Source organism: Salvelinus alpinus, chromosome 10, assembly GCF_045679555.1.
Source record: "Salvelinus alpinus chromosome 10, SLU_Salpinus.1, whole genome shotgun sequence".
NCBI classification, from domain to species: domain Eukaryota; kingdom Metazoa; phylum Chordata; class Actinopteri; order Salmoniformes; family Salmonidae; genus Salvelinus; species Salvelinus alpinus.
The window spans coordinates 69,983,754-70,000,239 of record NC_092095.1 but is presented as its reverse complement, the minus strand read 5'-3'; the positions used below and the strand labels follow the sequence as shown (position 1 = coordinate 70,000,239).

Genomic DNA, 16,486 nt, shown 5'->3' with positions numbered 1-16,486 from the left:
GGGGTTTCCCCAAAACTACTTTAGTCTAGTTAGAAGTGTAGAAGAAACAGCCCTGGCAGTAGGCGGACTCAAACCGACGCTGTTTGCTCATTTCAGCCTTCATGTAGAAGACAAACGGCTGGATCTCCTCATCATCCTTCCTGATGCTTTTCAGTCTGTTTGTCACAAGACTGAAAGGATATGTACAGGTTAAAGCTATCAAAAACGTATTCCTTATGATGTATTTTTTGACTTTTTTAATATTTAAAAAAAAAATCCATTTCTGAATGTTATTCAATGTATTTCTTTCAGCTATAATAGTAAAGGCCAAATTCAATATTTGATCAAATATACCTAAAGAAGTCCTAAAATTCAAAATCAAATAGCTAAAATGATCCATGGTATGTCCATCTTAAAACAATTCCATATGTTAGTTTAGTAGATCTTGGATTAAATGTTGTGTTAAGGTAAACCCAGGAATGATCCTGGATAAAGTAAGGTACATCTGGGTGAGAACTCAAGGTAATAAATGTCAGAGTATGTATTTAAACATTTTTACTATGTATTTTGGGTGCTAGACCCATGGTAAATATCCCTTTATTATACTTTTATGACCTGAACCTAAATACATGCAAATTATGTGAATACCAAATGCAAATATACCCAAAGCGCTCACCAACAATATAGTGCCATCTGTATGTCTCATTGAACTGAAATAGTGAAAATACACCTGAAGATCTCACCAAACTTGTAAAATAAAATAAAAATTCATCTGTTAAAAAACATGGGAGCCTGTAATTGTAAAGAACAGGCTGTTGAGACTGAAGACAAATGGTCTCCGGACAACCAAGTAGCTCAGAGTTGTAGGACTTCTCTCAAGATGAGTAAATGGAGTATTTTCCTAAATCACAAGTTGACGGACACCATCTGGCCAAAGCGTGGTTCCCTGGACCGAGCAAGAATCAAACGCTGCCACAAAAAGTCATTTGAAATGAAACACGGTCGGGACCGTGACCAATGCCTCATGACATTAACATTATTTTACAGTTTGGCTCATTTGAAAACACCAGACTTCGGTGGTTGAATCTCACAAACATAACATCCAAAAACTAGATGACGAACTGGAGTCACAAAGATCTCAAATTCAAGACCTCATCCAATGGGCCATATGCCTACCCCGACAGAACACGCGCCCCACTCCGTAGCAGGGGAAAACTAACCAGGTGCTGACATGGCTGCGAAAGCAGCAGCGGCCATGGTTCCTCCTCCCCTCACGGGACTCGCCCATGGTTCCTCCTCCCCTCACGGGACTCGCCCATGGTTCCTCCTCCCCTCACGGGACTCACCCATGGTTCCTCCTCCCCTCACGGGACTCACCCATGGTTCCTCCTCCCCTCACGGGACTCACCCATGGTTCCTCCTCCCCTCACGGGACTCACCCATGGTTCCTCCTCCCCTCACGGGACTCACCCATGGTTCCTCCTCCCCTCACGGGACTCACCCATGGTTCCTCCTCCCCTCACGGGACTCACCCATGGTGACTGTACATACTTATACTGATGCTGTTAATATGCAAAACAATGCCGATACCGTTGAAGTGGTGTTTGACGTCTTCAGGCTGAAAACCCGATGACGACGGCGTCTGGCGCCACCCAGACGGCCGTACGGTGGCGCCACTCTTACTCCTTCCCTATCTTGCTCACATATAGTATCATGGAACGAGGCATGTGTCCAAGGAGAGATGTTAGGAATTTGTAGGAAAGTTTGGCCCAATTTGCAAAAACAATTGTTAAACTGCCAGATCTGAAACAATATGAAAGCAACCAGTCCAGTTACTGGGATGGGAACCAGATCACTACCATGGGAACCAGATCACTACCATGGGAACCCTTTGGAAAGCTTCAAATCAATGTCATCTATTTACCACCAAGTAAAGGGTAAAAATATTGTTTGGTTGTATTAGATACGTTCTCCACGTGGGTTGAAGTCGCCCCCACTAGGAAGAATGATGCTCCCACCGAAGCTAAAACCCTGTTGAGAGACTATATTCCCAGATGGGGAGTGATGAGAGACTATATTCCCAGATGGGGAGTGATGAGAGACTATATTCCCAGATGGGGAGTGATGAGAGACTATATTCCCAGATGGGGAGTGATGAGAGACTATATTCCCAGATGGGGAGTGATGAGAGACTATATTCCCAGATGGGGAGTGATGAGAGACTATATTCCCAGATGGGGAGTGATGAGAGACTATATTCCCAGATGGGGAGTGATGAGAGACTATATTCCCAGATGGGGAGTGATGAGAGACTATATTCCCAGATGGGGAGTGATGAGAGACTATATTCCCAGATGGGGAGTGATGAGAGACTATATTCCCAGATGGGGAGTGATGAGAGACTATATTCCCAGGTGGGGAGTGATGAGAGACTATATTCCCAGGTGGGGAGTGATGAGAGACTATATTCCCAGATGGGGAGTGATGAGAGACTATATTCCCAGATGGGGAGTGTTGAGAGACTATATTCCCAGATGGGGAGTGATGAGAGACTATATTCACAGATGGGGAGTGATGAGAGACTATATTCCCAGATGGGGAGTGATGAGAGACTATATTCCCAGATGGGGAGTGATGAGAGACTATATTCCCAGATGGGGAGTGATGAGAGACTATATTCCCAGATGGGGAGTGATGAGAGACTATATTCCCAGATGGGGAGTGATGAGAGACTATATTCCCAGATGGGGAGTGATGAGAGACTATATTCCCAGATGGGGAGTGATGAGAGACTATATTCCCAGATGGGGAGTGATGAGAGACTATATTCCCAGATGGGGAGTGATGAGAGACTATATTCCCAGATGGGGAGTGATGAGAGACTATATTCCCAGATGGGGAGTGATGAGAGACTATATTCCCAGATGGGGAGTGATGAGAGACTATATTCCCAGATGGGGAGTGATGAGAGACTATATTCCCAGATGGGGAGTGATGAGAGACTATATTCCCAGATGGGGAGTGATGAGAGACTATATTCCCAGATGGGGAGTGATGAGAGACTATATTCCCAGATGGGGAGTGATGAGAGACTATATTCCCAGATGGGGAGTGATGAGAGACTATATTCCCAGATGGGGAGTGATGAGAGACTATATTCCCAGATGGGGAGTGATGAGAGACTATATTCCCAGATGGGGAGTGATGAGAGACTATATTCCCAGATGGGGAGTGATGAGAGACTATATTCCCAGATGGGGAGTGATGAGAGACTATATTCCCAGATGGGGAGTGATGAGAGACTATATTCCCAGATGGGGAGTGATGAGAGACTATATTCCCAGATGGGGAGTGATGAGAGACTATATTCCCAGATGGGGAGTGATGAGAGACTATATTCCCAGATGGGGAGTGATGAGAGACTATATTCCCAGATGGGGAGTGATGAGAGACTATATTCCCAGATGGGGAGTGATGAGAGACTATATTCCCAGATGGGGAGTGATGAGAGACTATATTCCCAGATGGGGAGTGATGAGAGACTATATTCCCAGATGGGGAGTGATGAGAGACTATATTCCCAGATGGGGAGTGATGAGAGACTATATTCCCAGATGGGGAGTGATGAGAGACTATATTCCCAGATGGGGAGTGATGAGAGACTATATTCCCAGATGGGGAGTGATGAGAGACTATATTCCCAGATGGGGAGTGATGAGAGACTATATTCCCAGATGGGGAGTGATGAGAGACTATATTCCCAGATGGGGAGTGATGAGAGACTATATTCCCAGATGGGGAGTGATGAGAGACTATATTCCCAGATGGGGAGTGATGAGAGACTATATTCCCAGATGGGGAGTGATGAGAGACTATATTCCCAGATGGGGAGTGATGAGAGACTATATTCCCAGATGGGGAGTGATGAGAGACTATATTCCCAGATGGGGAGTGATGAGAGACTATATTCCCAGATGGGGAGTGATGAGAGACTATATTCCCAGATGGGGAGTGATGAGAGACTATATTCCCAGATGGGGAGTGATGAGAGACTATATTCCCAGATGGGGAGTGATGAGAGACTATATTCCCAGATGGGGAGTGATGAGAGACTATATTCCCAGATGGGGAGTGATGAGAGACTATATTCCCAGATGGGGAGTGATGAGAGACTATATTCCCAGATGGGGAGTGATGAGAGACTATATTCCCAGATGGGGAGTGATGAGAGACTATATTCCCAGATGGGGAGTGATGAGAGACTATATTCCCAGATGGGGAGTGATGAGAGACTATATTCCCAGATGGGGAGTGATGAGAGACTATATTCCCAGATGGGGAGTGATGAGAGACTATATTCCCAGATGGGGAGTGATGAGAGACTATATTCCCAGATGGGGAGTGATGAGAGACTATATTCCCAGATGGGGAGTGATGAGAGACTATATTCCCAGATGGGGAGTGATGAGAGACTATATTCCCAGATGGGGAGTGATGAGAGACTATATTCCCAGATGGGGAGTGATGAGAGACTATATTCCCAGATGGGGAGTGATGAGAGACTATATTCCCAGATGGGGAGTGATGAGAGACTATATTCCCAGATGGGGAGTGATGAGAGACTATATTCCCAGATGGGGAGTGATGAGAGACTATATTCCCAGATGGGGAGTGATGAGAGACTATATTCCCAGATGGGGAGTGATGAGAGACTATATTCCCAGATGGGGAGTGATGAGAGACTATATTCCCAGATGGGGAGTGATGAGAGACTATATTCCCAGATGGGGAGTGATGAGAGACTATATTCCCAGATGGGGAGTGATGAGAGACTATATTCCCAGATGGGGAGTGATGAGAGACTATATTCCCAGATGGGGAGTGATGAGAGACTATATTCCCAGATGGGGAGTGATGAGAGACTATATTCCCAGATGGGGAGTGATGAGAGACTATATTCCTGAGCACCTGGAAAGTGACCAGGGCCCAGAATTTATGACTGATAAACAGATGAACTGTCTCCTGTGAGTTTGATGTGTGATTGATAACCAAACAGAGGACTCGTCTTTCTCCTGTGAGTTTGATGTGTGATTGATAACCAAACAGATGAACTCGTCTTTCTCCTGTGAGTTTGATGTGTGATTGATAACCAAACAGAGGACTCGTCTTTCTCCTGTGAGTTTGATGTGTGATTGATAACCAAACAGAGAACTCGTCTTTCTCCTGTGAGTTTGATGTGTGATTGATAACCAAACAGAGGACTCGTCTTTCTCCTGTGAGTTTGATGTGTGATTGATAACCAAACAGAGGACTCGTCTTTCTCCTGTGAGTTTGATGTGTGATTGATAACCAAACAGAGGACTCGTCTTTCTCCTGTGAGTTTGATGTGTGATTGATAACCAAACAGAGGACTCGTCTTTCTCCTGTGAGTTTGATGTGTGATTGATAACCAAACAGAGAACTCGTCTTTCTCCTGTGAGTTTGATGTGTGATTGATAACCAAACAGAGGACTCGTCTTTCTCCTGTGAGTTTGATGTGTGATTGATAACCAAACAGAGGACTCGTCTTTCTCCTGTGAGTTTGATGTGTGATTGATAACCAAACAGAGGACTCGTCTTTCTCCTGTGAGTTTGATGTGTGATTGATAACCAAACAGAGGACTCGTCTTTCTCCTGTGAGTTTGATGTGTGATTGATAACCAAACAGAGGACTCGTCTTTCTCCTGTGAGTTTGATGTGTGATTGATAACCAAACAGAGAACTCGTCTTTCTCCTGTGAGTTTGATGTGTGATTGATAACCAAACAGAGGACTCGTCTTTCTCCTGTGAGTTTGATGTGTGATTGATAACCAAACAGAGGACTCGTCTTTCTCCTGTGAGTTTGATGTGTGATTGATAACCAAACAGAGGACTCGTCTTTCTCCTGTGAGTTTGATGTGTGATTGATAACCAAACAGAGGACTCGTCTTTCTCCTGTGAGTTTGATGTGTGATTGATAACCAAACAGAGAACTCGTCTTTCTCCTGTGAGTTTGATGTGTGATTGATAACCAAACAGAGAACTCGTCTTTCTCCTGTGAGTTTGATGTGTGATTGATAACCAAACAGAGGACTCGTCTTTCTCCTGTGAGTTTGATGTGTGATTGATAACCAAACAGAGGACTCGTCTTTCTCCTGTGAGTTTGATGTGTGATTGATAACCAAACAGAGGACTCGTCTTTCTCCTGTGAGTTTGATGTGTGATTGATAACCAAACAGAGGACTCGTCTTTCTCCTGTGAGTTTGATGTGTGATTGATAACCAAACAGAGGACTCGTCTTTCTCCTGTGAGTTTGATGTGTGATTGATAACCAAACAGAGGACTCGTCTTTCTCCTGTGAGTTTGATGTGTGATTGATAACCAAACAGAGGACTCGTCTTTCTCCTGTGAGTTTGATGTGTGATTGATAACCAAACAGAGGACTCGTCTTTCTCCTGTGAGTTTGATGTGTGATTGATAACCAAACAGAGGACTCGTCTTTCTCCTGTGAGTTTGATGTGTGATTGATAACCAAACAGAGGACTCGTCTTTCTCCTGTGAGTTTGATGTGTGATTGATAACCAAACAGAGGACTCGTCTTTCTCCTGTGAGTTTGATGTGTGATTGATAACCAAACAGAGGACTCGTCTTTCTCCTGTGAGTTTGATGTAGGATGGAGTTACACTCTTGTCAGAATGGAAAGGCACTCCTTTGCCATTTGCTGATCGGGGGGGTGACTGCCAACTTGACCTTTGAGCATAAGTCTTCCCGCCTCATCAATCAGACGGAGACCGCTCAGGGTCTGTGGGATGATAGTGCCACATGGTAACACTGACAGATGTGGTAAAAACGTGGTATGCTAAAACTGTTAACACCCCTATCCTCTTCAGTTGTGACGCTGCATGTGATCGTGCTCTGTTACCACCTATGACACGGACAATTATAAAACTGGGTGGTTCCAGCCCTGAATGCTGATGGGGGGGGGGGGGTATATGGCCAATATACCACGGCTAAAGGCTGTTCTTAGCACGACGATTCGCGGAGTGCCTGGATAGTCATTAGCCGTGGTATATTGTCTATCTCCAACAAACCCTGAGGTGCCTTATTTTTATTATAAACTGGTTACTAAAGTAATTTTGTAATTTTAAACCTTTTGTCAAACCCGTGGTATACGGTCTGATATACTACGGCGGTCAGCCAACCAGCATTCCGCGATGCGTCGTGCCTAAGAACAGCCCTTAGCCGTGGTATATTGGCCATATACCACACCTCCTTGTACCTTACTGCTTAATTATACCACCCCCTTTATCCAGAATCATCCTTGGCTAGCCTGGGGCGGTAACTTCTCAGATGATTGTAGTCACTGGAGGACAGCCCATTTTAATGACATTTCTTCCTCTAATTGGAATCTCACTAACCATTTCACAGTGATTGGTCCACACAGTCTAGATAACGATGTGGTGGCGTGAAACTAAACGCAGGCCCCCACTTCCCCTTCTCACTGCTGGTCGAGAGCAAGACCGCCTTTATTCACTCACTCTTACATAATAATGAGCCCACGAGTGCCAAAGGTCTCTAGGAAGACTACTTGTCCTGCGACACGTGCTCCATCTCCATTCGGTTCAATTCCCATGTCGTTACTGACCAGGGTAGGCTTTGTAACTGTCATTGTAAATAAGAATGTGTCCTTAACTGACTTGCCTAGTTAAATAAAGGTTAAATAAATAAAAAATGTATTTAAAAAAAACACATGGTTTCAGGTGTTTGATGCCATTCTGTTCGCTCCGTTCCAGCCATTGTTGTGAGCCGTTCTCCCCTCAGCAGCCTCCACTGTCTGTGGGAGAAGTTCCTATTGGAGATGGACTCCCGGGGAAGTGGTCACAGGGGCGGGCAATGCAAGTTGAGGGCTTGACTGTAATCACTCCTGTACCTTTCAGCAACGCTACTCATGACCAGATTCTATACCACACTGTCTAACATCTACTGTTCTATTTCAAACCACCAGCTGTTTCCCATGAAGGAACTAATGTCAGCTGCATCCTGGACATGGGAGAGCCCCTCAGCTGGTAACGAACACAGACATGGAAAGTCCCTATTGATTACTGTGTTGAAGTTATCTTTTCCCAACGACGCCACATTTTTTAGTTAACCTTTATTTAACTAGGCAAGTCAGTTAAGAACAAATTCTTATTTACAATGACGGCCTAGGAACAGGGGGTTAACTGCCTTGTTCAGGGGCAGAACGACAGATTTTTACCTTGTGAGCTCAGGGATTCGATCTTGCAACCTTTAGGTTACTGGCCCAACGCGCTAACCACTAGGCTACCTGCCGTCCCTCCACTCTAACCACTAGGCTACCTGCCGTCCCTCCACTCTAACCACTAGGCTACCTGCCACCCCGTTGTTCCCTAGAACAACTGGACATACCCAGTCACTAACAGCAAACATACCTGTTGTGTATATTTCCACTATCCTTAAAGAACTCGCTGAGTTGCATGAATTGACTGAGTCTGCCGTGCCCATACCACCCGGTTGAAGGCTATCTCCATTATACATTCCTCTGGAAATGTCAAGGTGAAAGCTGCAATTGGTTCCTTTAGCAGTGAAAGGGTGATTGGTGAACAAACTGTGACCTCTGGTAAACAACAATACTGTATGTGGGACACAATCTGGTCCTGGAATGACTCACTGCTGGTGAATGCCTGTAAACTGACTGTAGTTGTGCTCCGTACCTTTCATATGGGTTATGACCCGATGTCTGTGCTGCCTAGTGCCTGGCGGTTCAGAGGGCAGGTGTGATGATGTCACTACTGATTGTGAAAATGCTGGTAAAAGTGACCCCTTTGACGATGTAGGGAGTGACGTCTCGGTCCCTTGTACCACTACAATAAGGAGCCAGAGGACTATAGTTCGCCTGAAACACCATAATGTCTATTAGAGGGCTTTGAACCACCTGACCCCAATATCTATTAGAGGGCCTTGAACCACCTGACCCCAATATCTATTAGAGGGCCTTGAACCACCTAAACCCCAATATCTATTAGAGGGCCTTGAACCCCCTAACCCCAATGTCTATTAGAGGGCCTTGAACCACCTGACCCCAATGTCTATTAGAGGGCCTTGAACCACCTAACCCCAATATCTATTAGAGGGCCTTGAACCACCTAACCCTAATATCTATTAGAGGGCCTTGAACCACCTAACCCCAATGTCTATTAGAGGGCCTTGAACCACCTAAACCCAATGTCTATTAGAGGGCCTTGAACCACCTGACCCCAATGTCTATTAGAGGGCCTTGAACCACCTAAACCCCAATGTCTATGAGGGCGTTGAACCACCTAACCCCAATGTCTATTAGAGGGCCTTGAACCCCCTAACCCCAATGTCTATTAGAGGGCCTTGAACCACCTATCCCCAATATCTATTAGAGGGCATTGAACCCCCTAACCCCAATATCTATTAGAGGGCCTTGAACCCCCTAACCCCAATGTCTATTAGAGGGCCTTGAACCCCCTAACCCCAATGTCTATTAGAGGGCCTTGAACCACCTGACCCCAATGTCTATTAGAGGGCCTTGAACCCCCTAACCCCAATGTCTATTAGAGGGCCTTGAACCCCCTAACCCCAATGTCTATTAGAGGGCCTTGAACCCCCTAACCCCAATGTCTATTAGAGGGCCTTGAACCACCTGACCCCAATGTCTATTAGAGGGCCTTGAACCACCTAACCCCAATATCTATTAGAGGGCCATGAACCACCTGACCCCAATGTCTATTAGAGGGCCTTGAACCCCCTAACCCCAATGTCTATGAGGGCCATGAACCACCTCACCCCAATGTCTATTAGAGGGCCTTGAACCCCCTAACCCCAATGTCTATGAGGGCCATGAACCACCTCACCCCAATGTCTATTAGAGGGCCATGAACCACCTGACCCCAATGTCTATTAGAGGGCCATGAACCACCTAAACCCCAATGTCTATTAGAGGGCCTTGAACCACCTGACCCCAATATCTATTAGAGGGCCTTGAACCACATAACCCCGCTTTTGACACCTTGTAGAGTCCATGCCCCGACAAATTGAGGCTGTTCTGAGGGCAAAAGGGGGGACTGGGGGTGCAACTCAGTATTAGAAAGGTGTTCCTAATGTTTAGTATAGTCAGTGTATGCTCATCTGTGACCTTGTGAGGAGTTATTTGTGTATCTGTAGAAATATCTTCTCTTTAGGGAAGTACTATTGTACTGTTTTGGCGCAGACGCTCTCTCCTTGATGCGCTGCAATAAATATAATAAGAGAACCCAACTTGATACTCTCATTTTGTAGTTTCGTTTGTCAGGACCTTGCTAACATTAGTCTTAGCAGCAGAAAGCAGAAGGGTATGTGCTCACCTCAACACAGAGAGAGACTCTCTCTCCGTCCTTAACACACTTGAGGAAACAGTTAGAGCTGGTGAAGTTGAGGACCACAGGGACCCCCCGAAACTCTCCGTCCACACAGTCAGACTTGTAGTGATAGATGGTGATCTTCTCTGGAATAAATCAATCCAAAAACAAATCAATAATCAGTTATTACCATAGTAACAAAAAACATTGGGATAAAGTTAGCGTTCGCAGTCTGTAGTCTAGACAGTTTAGACTGTCCATCATCAAGTTAATATTTGTACAATAATTGCCATTGCAACGTTTAATAAACACAGTTGTATATTTTTTATCACGATAAAAGAATAAGAAAATCGACGGCATAATACAAAAACACATTATTCTATAACAAACCTGGAGTTGCTGACAAACTAGGAATACTCCACATCTTACGTGTAAGTTTACGCCGAAGGTACATGTGGTATAAATAGTTTTCAATAAAGATGTTGTCCAACTGTTTTACTTTTTCCAAGTTGCCCATTCCTCGTGACACTGAACACAAAAAGAGAGAAACAAACAGACCACATGGTCATCAGAAAATACAATGAAGAAGAGGAGGAAACACACCTCAACAAGCTCTTCGTTTGGATGATGTCATTGTTTGGGACCCATGGCAGAGCATTGGTGAAGCTACACAAGTGAAATAATCCCATGGTGCTAAGAGTGGAGGAGATGTGGAAAGGATCCAGTCTAGTTTATAGCTATATAGAGATGTGGAAAGGATCCAGTCTAGTTTATAACTATATAGAGATGTGGAAAGGATCCAGTCTAGTTTATAACTATGTAGAGATGTGGAAAGAATCCAGTCTAGTTTATTACTATGTGGAGGAGATGTGGAAAGGATCCAGTCTAGTTTATTACTATATAGAGATGTGGAAAGGATCCAGTCTAGTTTATAACTATATAGAGATGTGGAAAGGATCCAGTCTAGTTTATTACTATGTGGAGGAGATGTGGAAAGGATCCAGTCTAGTTTATAGCTATATAGAGATGTGGAAAGGATCCAGTCTAGTTTATTACTATGTGGAGGAGATGTGGAAAGGATCCAGTCTAGTTTATACCTATATAGAGATGTGGAAAGGATCCAGTCTAGTTTATTACTGTGTGGAGGAGATGTGGAAGGGATCCAGTCTAGTTTATTACTGTGTGGAGGAGATGTGGAAAGGATCCAGTCTAGATCATAGTTATGTGAGGGAGATGTGGAAAGGATCCAGTCTAGTTTATAACTATATAGAGATGTGGAAAGGATCCAGTCTAGTTTATCACTATATAGAGATGTGGAAAGGATCCAGTCTAGTTTATAACAATGTGGAGGAGATGTGGAAAGGATCCAGTCTAGTTTATTACTATGTGGAGGAGATGTGGAACGGATCCAGTCTAGTTTATAACTATATAGAGATGTGGAAAGGATCCAGTCTAGTTTATAACTATATAGAGATGTGGAAAGGATCCAGTCTAGTTTATTACTATGTGGAGGAGATGTGGAAAGGATCCAGTCTAGTTTATAACTATATAGAGATGTGGAAAGGATCCAGTCTAGTTTATTACTGTGTGGAGGAGATGTGGAAGGGATCCAGTCTAGTTTATTACTGTGTGGAGGAGATGTGGAAAGGATCCAGTCTAGATCATAACTATGTGAGGGAGATGTGGAAAGGATCCAGTCTAGTTTATAACTATATAGAGATGTGGAAAGGATCCAGTCTAGTTTATCACTATATAGAGATGTGGAAAGGATCCAGTCTAGTTTATAACAATGTGGAGGAGATGTGGAAAGGATCCAGTCTAGTTTATTACTATGTGGAGGAGATGTGGAACGGATCCAGTCTAGTTTATAACTATATAGAGATGTGGAAAGGATCCAGTCTAGTTTATAACTATATAGAGATGTGGAAAGGATCCAGTCTAGTTTATTACTATGTGGAGGAAATATGGAAATGATAAAGTCTAGTTTACAACTATGTAAAGGAGATGTGGAAAGGATCCAGTCTAGTTTATTACTGTGTAAAGGATCCAGTCTAGTTTATTACTGTGTAAAGGATCCAGTCTAGTTTATAACTATGTATAGGAGATGTGGAAAGGATCCAGTCTAGTTTATTACTGTGTAAAGGATCCAGTCTAGTTTATTACTGTGTAAAGGATCCAGTCTAGTTTATTACTGTGTAAAGGATCCAGTCTAGTTTATTACTGTGTAAAGGATCCAGTCTAGTTTATTACTATGTGGAGGAGATGTGGAAAGGAACCAGTCTAGTTTATTACTATGTGGAGTAGATAAGAAATGATAATGTCTAGTTTTTTACTATGTGGAGGAGATAAGAAATTATAATGTCTAGTTTTTTACTATGTGGAGGAGATGTGGAAAGGATCAAGTCAGGTTTATAAATATGTGGACATGGTGATTGTGATATGGTATTCATGACCAGGGTTTCACTTCTCTGTCGGAATGGCCATGGGAGATAGGGATGGTAATGAGGGAAGTGTATTTTACATTACAAATTAACCTGTATTTACTCAGAAATTATGTGATGAAATGGTTAATTCACAGTAATAAATGTGAAAATAAAATATGATAGATTCTATAAGCACCACTAGTCACGATTTGGAACTAGTTAGAGTTAAATCAATTGTAATTATACAGTAATAAAATATAAAAATGTAGATTCTATAAGCACCACTAGTCACGATTTGGAACTAGTTAAGAGTTAAATCAATTGTAATTATACAGTAATAAAATATAAAAATGTAAATAAGATTGTTTCTACAAGCACCGCTATTGCCCACGATTTGGAACCAGGTCGAGTTGAGTAAGTAGTATCAGAAAGTATCTGTTGTCACCATACAATGTGTTGTTAAATGCCAGATAAAAACCAGTTAGAACAGCAGAATAAAATGCTACAGCAGCACTGGCAGTACTGATACCATTAATAAAAGGAATAGCCTACTTACCAACCAGACGTGTTCTTTAGGAGTAAGCACCAGAACATTGCCAGGGTACACCCTGGTTAAATGAAAATGAAGGCTGGCCTGCTGTGTTGTAGCTTGTGGTTATATGCTGCCACCCCCCAGTGCTCATGTATCGTGTCTGCCTAGGTACGAAACCATCCCACTATCTATTGAACACAATCTTCTCCTGTCCCCTCTACTCACTGTCCTATCAATTAAAAGCAAGTCAAAAAATACAAGTGGGCTGGGAACTGCCCCCACTGCTTAAAAATACATAATAATATTAAATCTTACCCAAGGTGACTTTGCTGGACTCTGCAACCATGACAACCTCGTTGAAGTTACAATCCGACTTGCCACAGTTGTGACAAGAGCTCCCGTCACCGCAGCCACGCCCCCTCACCACGGAGATTCTGGTGTTTGTCATGGCAACCAGGAACAGATCGTCAACCTCACCATCAGCTTTGTTGACATCCTCTTCTGTGAGGTCTTCCATGGGGCGATAGGAGTCACTTTATATAGGGACGATACATGACATTATTATACATTTTTATGGAGATTCGTGTGAAGCCAATGGTCCATTAAAACAGGGTTTCCCAAACTCGGTCCCGGGGGCCCCCCTGGGTGAATGCTTTGGTTTTTACCCCAGCACTACAAAGCTGATTCAAATCATCAAAGCTTAATGATGAGTTGGTTATTTGAATCAGCTGTGTAGTGCTAGGGCAAAAAACTAAATGTGCCCGTGTTTGGGAAACATTAAAATACATTATACACTAAATATAATATGCGTGTCAACACACGTTCCAGGAATATACAGTGAGCTCCAAAAATATTGGACTGTGACATATTTTTGGGGTAGTTTGACTCTGTACTCAAGCACTTTGGATTTGAAATGATACAATGACTGTGAGGTTAAATTGCAGACTGTCAGCATTAATACAGCTAATGTATTATTTACTATTCATTTCTATTGGGCACAAAATTATCTAAAAAACAACCAAAACAAACAGCAAATGCATCCAACAAATTTGTAGAGTCACAAGCTTCATGTAGTCATTACGTGCTAGGAATATGGGACCAAATATTTAAATATGTATTAAAATAGTAAAAAGTTAAGTAAATTTGTCCCAATACTTTGCTCCCCTAAAATGTGGGGACTATGTACAAAAACAGTTCATGGATGATTGACTGACTGATTGAGTGATTGACTGATTGGTTAACTGACTGAGTGATTGAGTGGTTGGTTAACTGATTGATTCAGCCCACCTCTCCAGGTCATCCAGGTCGTCCAGGTCGTCCTCTCGTCTCATCTCCAGGCTGAAGCTGAGCATGGTGGTCTCCTTGGAGAACGGGTGGAGAGCCCTGGCCTCAGCCTCCTCTGGGCATGTCTCTGGTGGAGGAGCCCTGCTGGCTTGGTGGACAGTCTAGAGAGATGGGAGGAGAACAGACTATCTGAATAACAACACTGATGACATTCCTCTTTCTACCTGGAGGTGAAGAAAACTGTACCATAAACAATGGCATCATCGCTGTCAATTTAAGGGGCTTTATTAGCATGGGAAACATATGTTTACATTGCCAAAGCAAGTGAAATAGATCAAATTTAAATAAACAATTAAAAAAATGAACAGTAAACATTACTCACAAAAGTTCCAAAAGAATAAAGACATTACAAAAGTCATATTATGTCTATATACAGTGTTATAATGACGTGCAAATAGTTAAAGTACAAAATGGAAAATCAATCAGCATGAATATGGGTTGTATTTACAATGGTGTTTGTTCTTCACTGGTTGCCCTTTTCTTGTGGCAACAGGTCACAAATCTTGCTGCTGTGATGTCACACTGTGGTATTTCACCCAGTAGATATGGGAGTTTATCAAAATTGGATTCGTTTTCGAAATCTTTGTGGTTCTGTGTAATCTGAGGGAAATGTGTGTCTCTAATATGGTCATACATTTGGCAGGAGGTTAGGAAGTGCAGCTCAGTTTCCACCTCATTTTGTGGGCAGTGTGCACACAGCCTGTCTTCTCTTGAGAGCCAGGTCTGTCTACCGCGGCCTTTCTCAATAGCATGGCTATGCTCACTGAGTCTGTACATAGTCAAACCTTTCCTTAAGTTTGGGTCAGTCACAGTTGTCAGGTATTCTGCCACTGTGTACTCTCTGTTTAGGGCCAAATAGCATTCTAGTTTGCTCTGTTTTTTTGTAAATTCTTTCCAATGTATCAAGTAATTATCTTTTTGTTTTCTCATTATTTGGCTAGGTCTAATTGTGTTGCTGTCCTGGGGCTCTGTAGGGTGTGTTTCTGTTTGTGAACAGAGCCCCAGGACCAGCTTGCTTAGGGGACTCTTCTCCAGGTTCATCTCTCTGTAGGTGATTGATTTGTTTCCTTGTAACTGCTCTTTTCTGGATTTTGATTATTAGCGGGTATCAGCCAAATTCTGCTCTGCATGCATTATATGGTGATAGGTTTGCAGAATTAAGCATGCAGAGTCTGAATTTTGTGTTTGTCACATTTTGTGAATTCTTGGTTGGTGAGCGGGTAATGTGTTCTATAACTGATTCAAGTATTTTTAGCCAGATGCTAATTGGTATGCCGAATTTTATGTTCCTTTTGATGGCACATGTTCTTTGCCTTGTCTCTCAGATTGTTCACAGCTTTGTGGAAGTTACCTGTGGTCCTGATGTTAGGCCGAGGTATGTATAGTTTTTATGTGCTCTAGGGCAACAGTGTCTAGATGGAATTTGTGTTTGTTGTCCTGGCAACTGAACATCTTTTGGAACACCATTATTTTTGTCTTACTGAGATCTACTGTCAGGGCCCAGGTCTGACTGTCAGGGCCCAGGTCTGACTGTCAGGGCCCAGGTCTGACTGTCAGGGCCCAGGTCTGACTGTCAGGGCCCAGGTCTGACTGTCAGGGCCCAGGTCTGACTGTCAGGGCCCAGGTCTGACTGTCAGGGCCCAGGTCTGACTGTCAGGGCCCAGGTCTGACTGTCAGGGCCCAGGTCTGACTGTCAGGGCCCAGGTCTATTGTCAGGGCCCAGGTCTGACCGTCAGGGCCCAGGTCTGACTGTCAGGGCCCAGGTCTGACTGTCAGGGCCCAGGTCTGACTGTCAGGGCCCAGGTCTG

General features: G+C 43.5%; 1 protein-coding gene across 3 annotated transcripts in view; it reads right to left on the bottom strand.

Annotated features, from left to right (window-relative positions):
• LOC139532771 (uncharacterized) overlaps nucleotides 1–16,486 on the bottom strand; it is a 33,025-nt gene that overhangs the window by 2,154 nt on the left and 14,385 nt on the right. For 2 of the 3 annotated variants that reach the window (XM_071330789.1, XM_071330788.1), the window contains exons 4-7: nucleotides 14,622–14,779; nucleotides 13,650–13,867; nucleotides 10,770–10,907; nucleotides 10,386–10,525 (exon numbers count right to left, since the gene is read on the bottom strand). In XM_071330789.1, the coding sequence (XP_071186890.1) occupies nucleotides 10,386–10,525; nucleotides 10,770–10,907; nucleotides 13,650–13,867; nucleotides 14,622–14,779 (654 nt within the window). The remainder of the gene's footprint in view (nucleotides 1–10,385; nucleotides 10,526–10,769; nucleotides 10,908–13,649; nucleotides 13,868–14,621; nucleotides 14,780–16,486) is intronic. The other variant, XM_071330790.1, reaches the window with a different exon arrangement.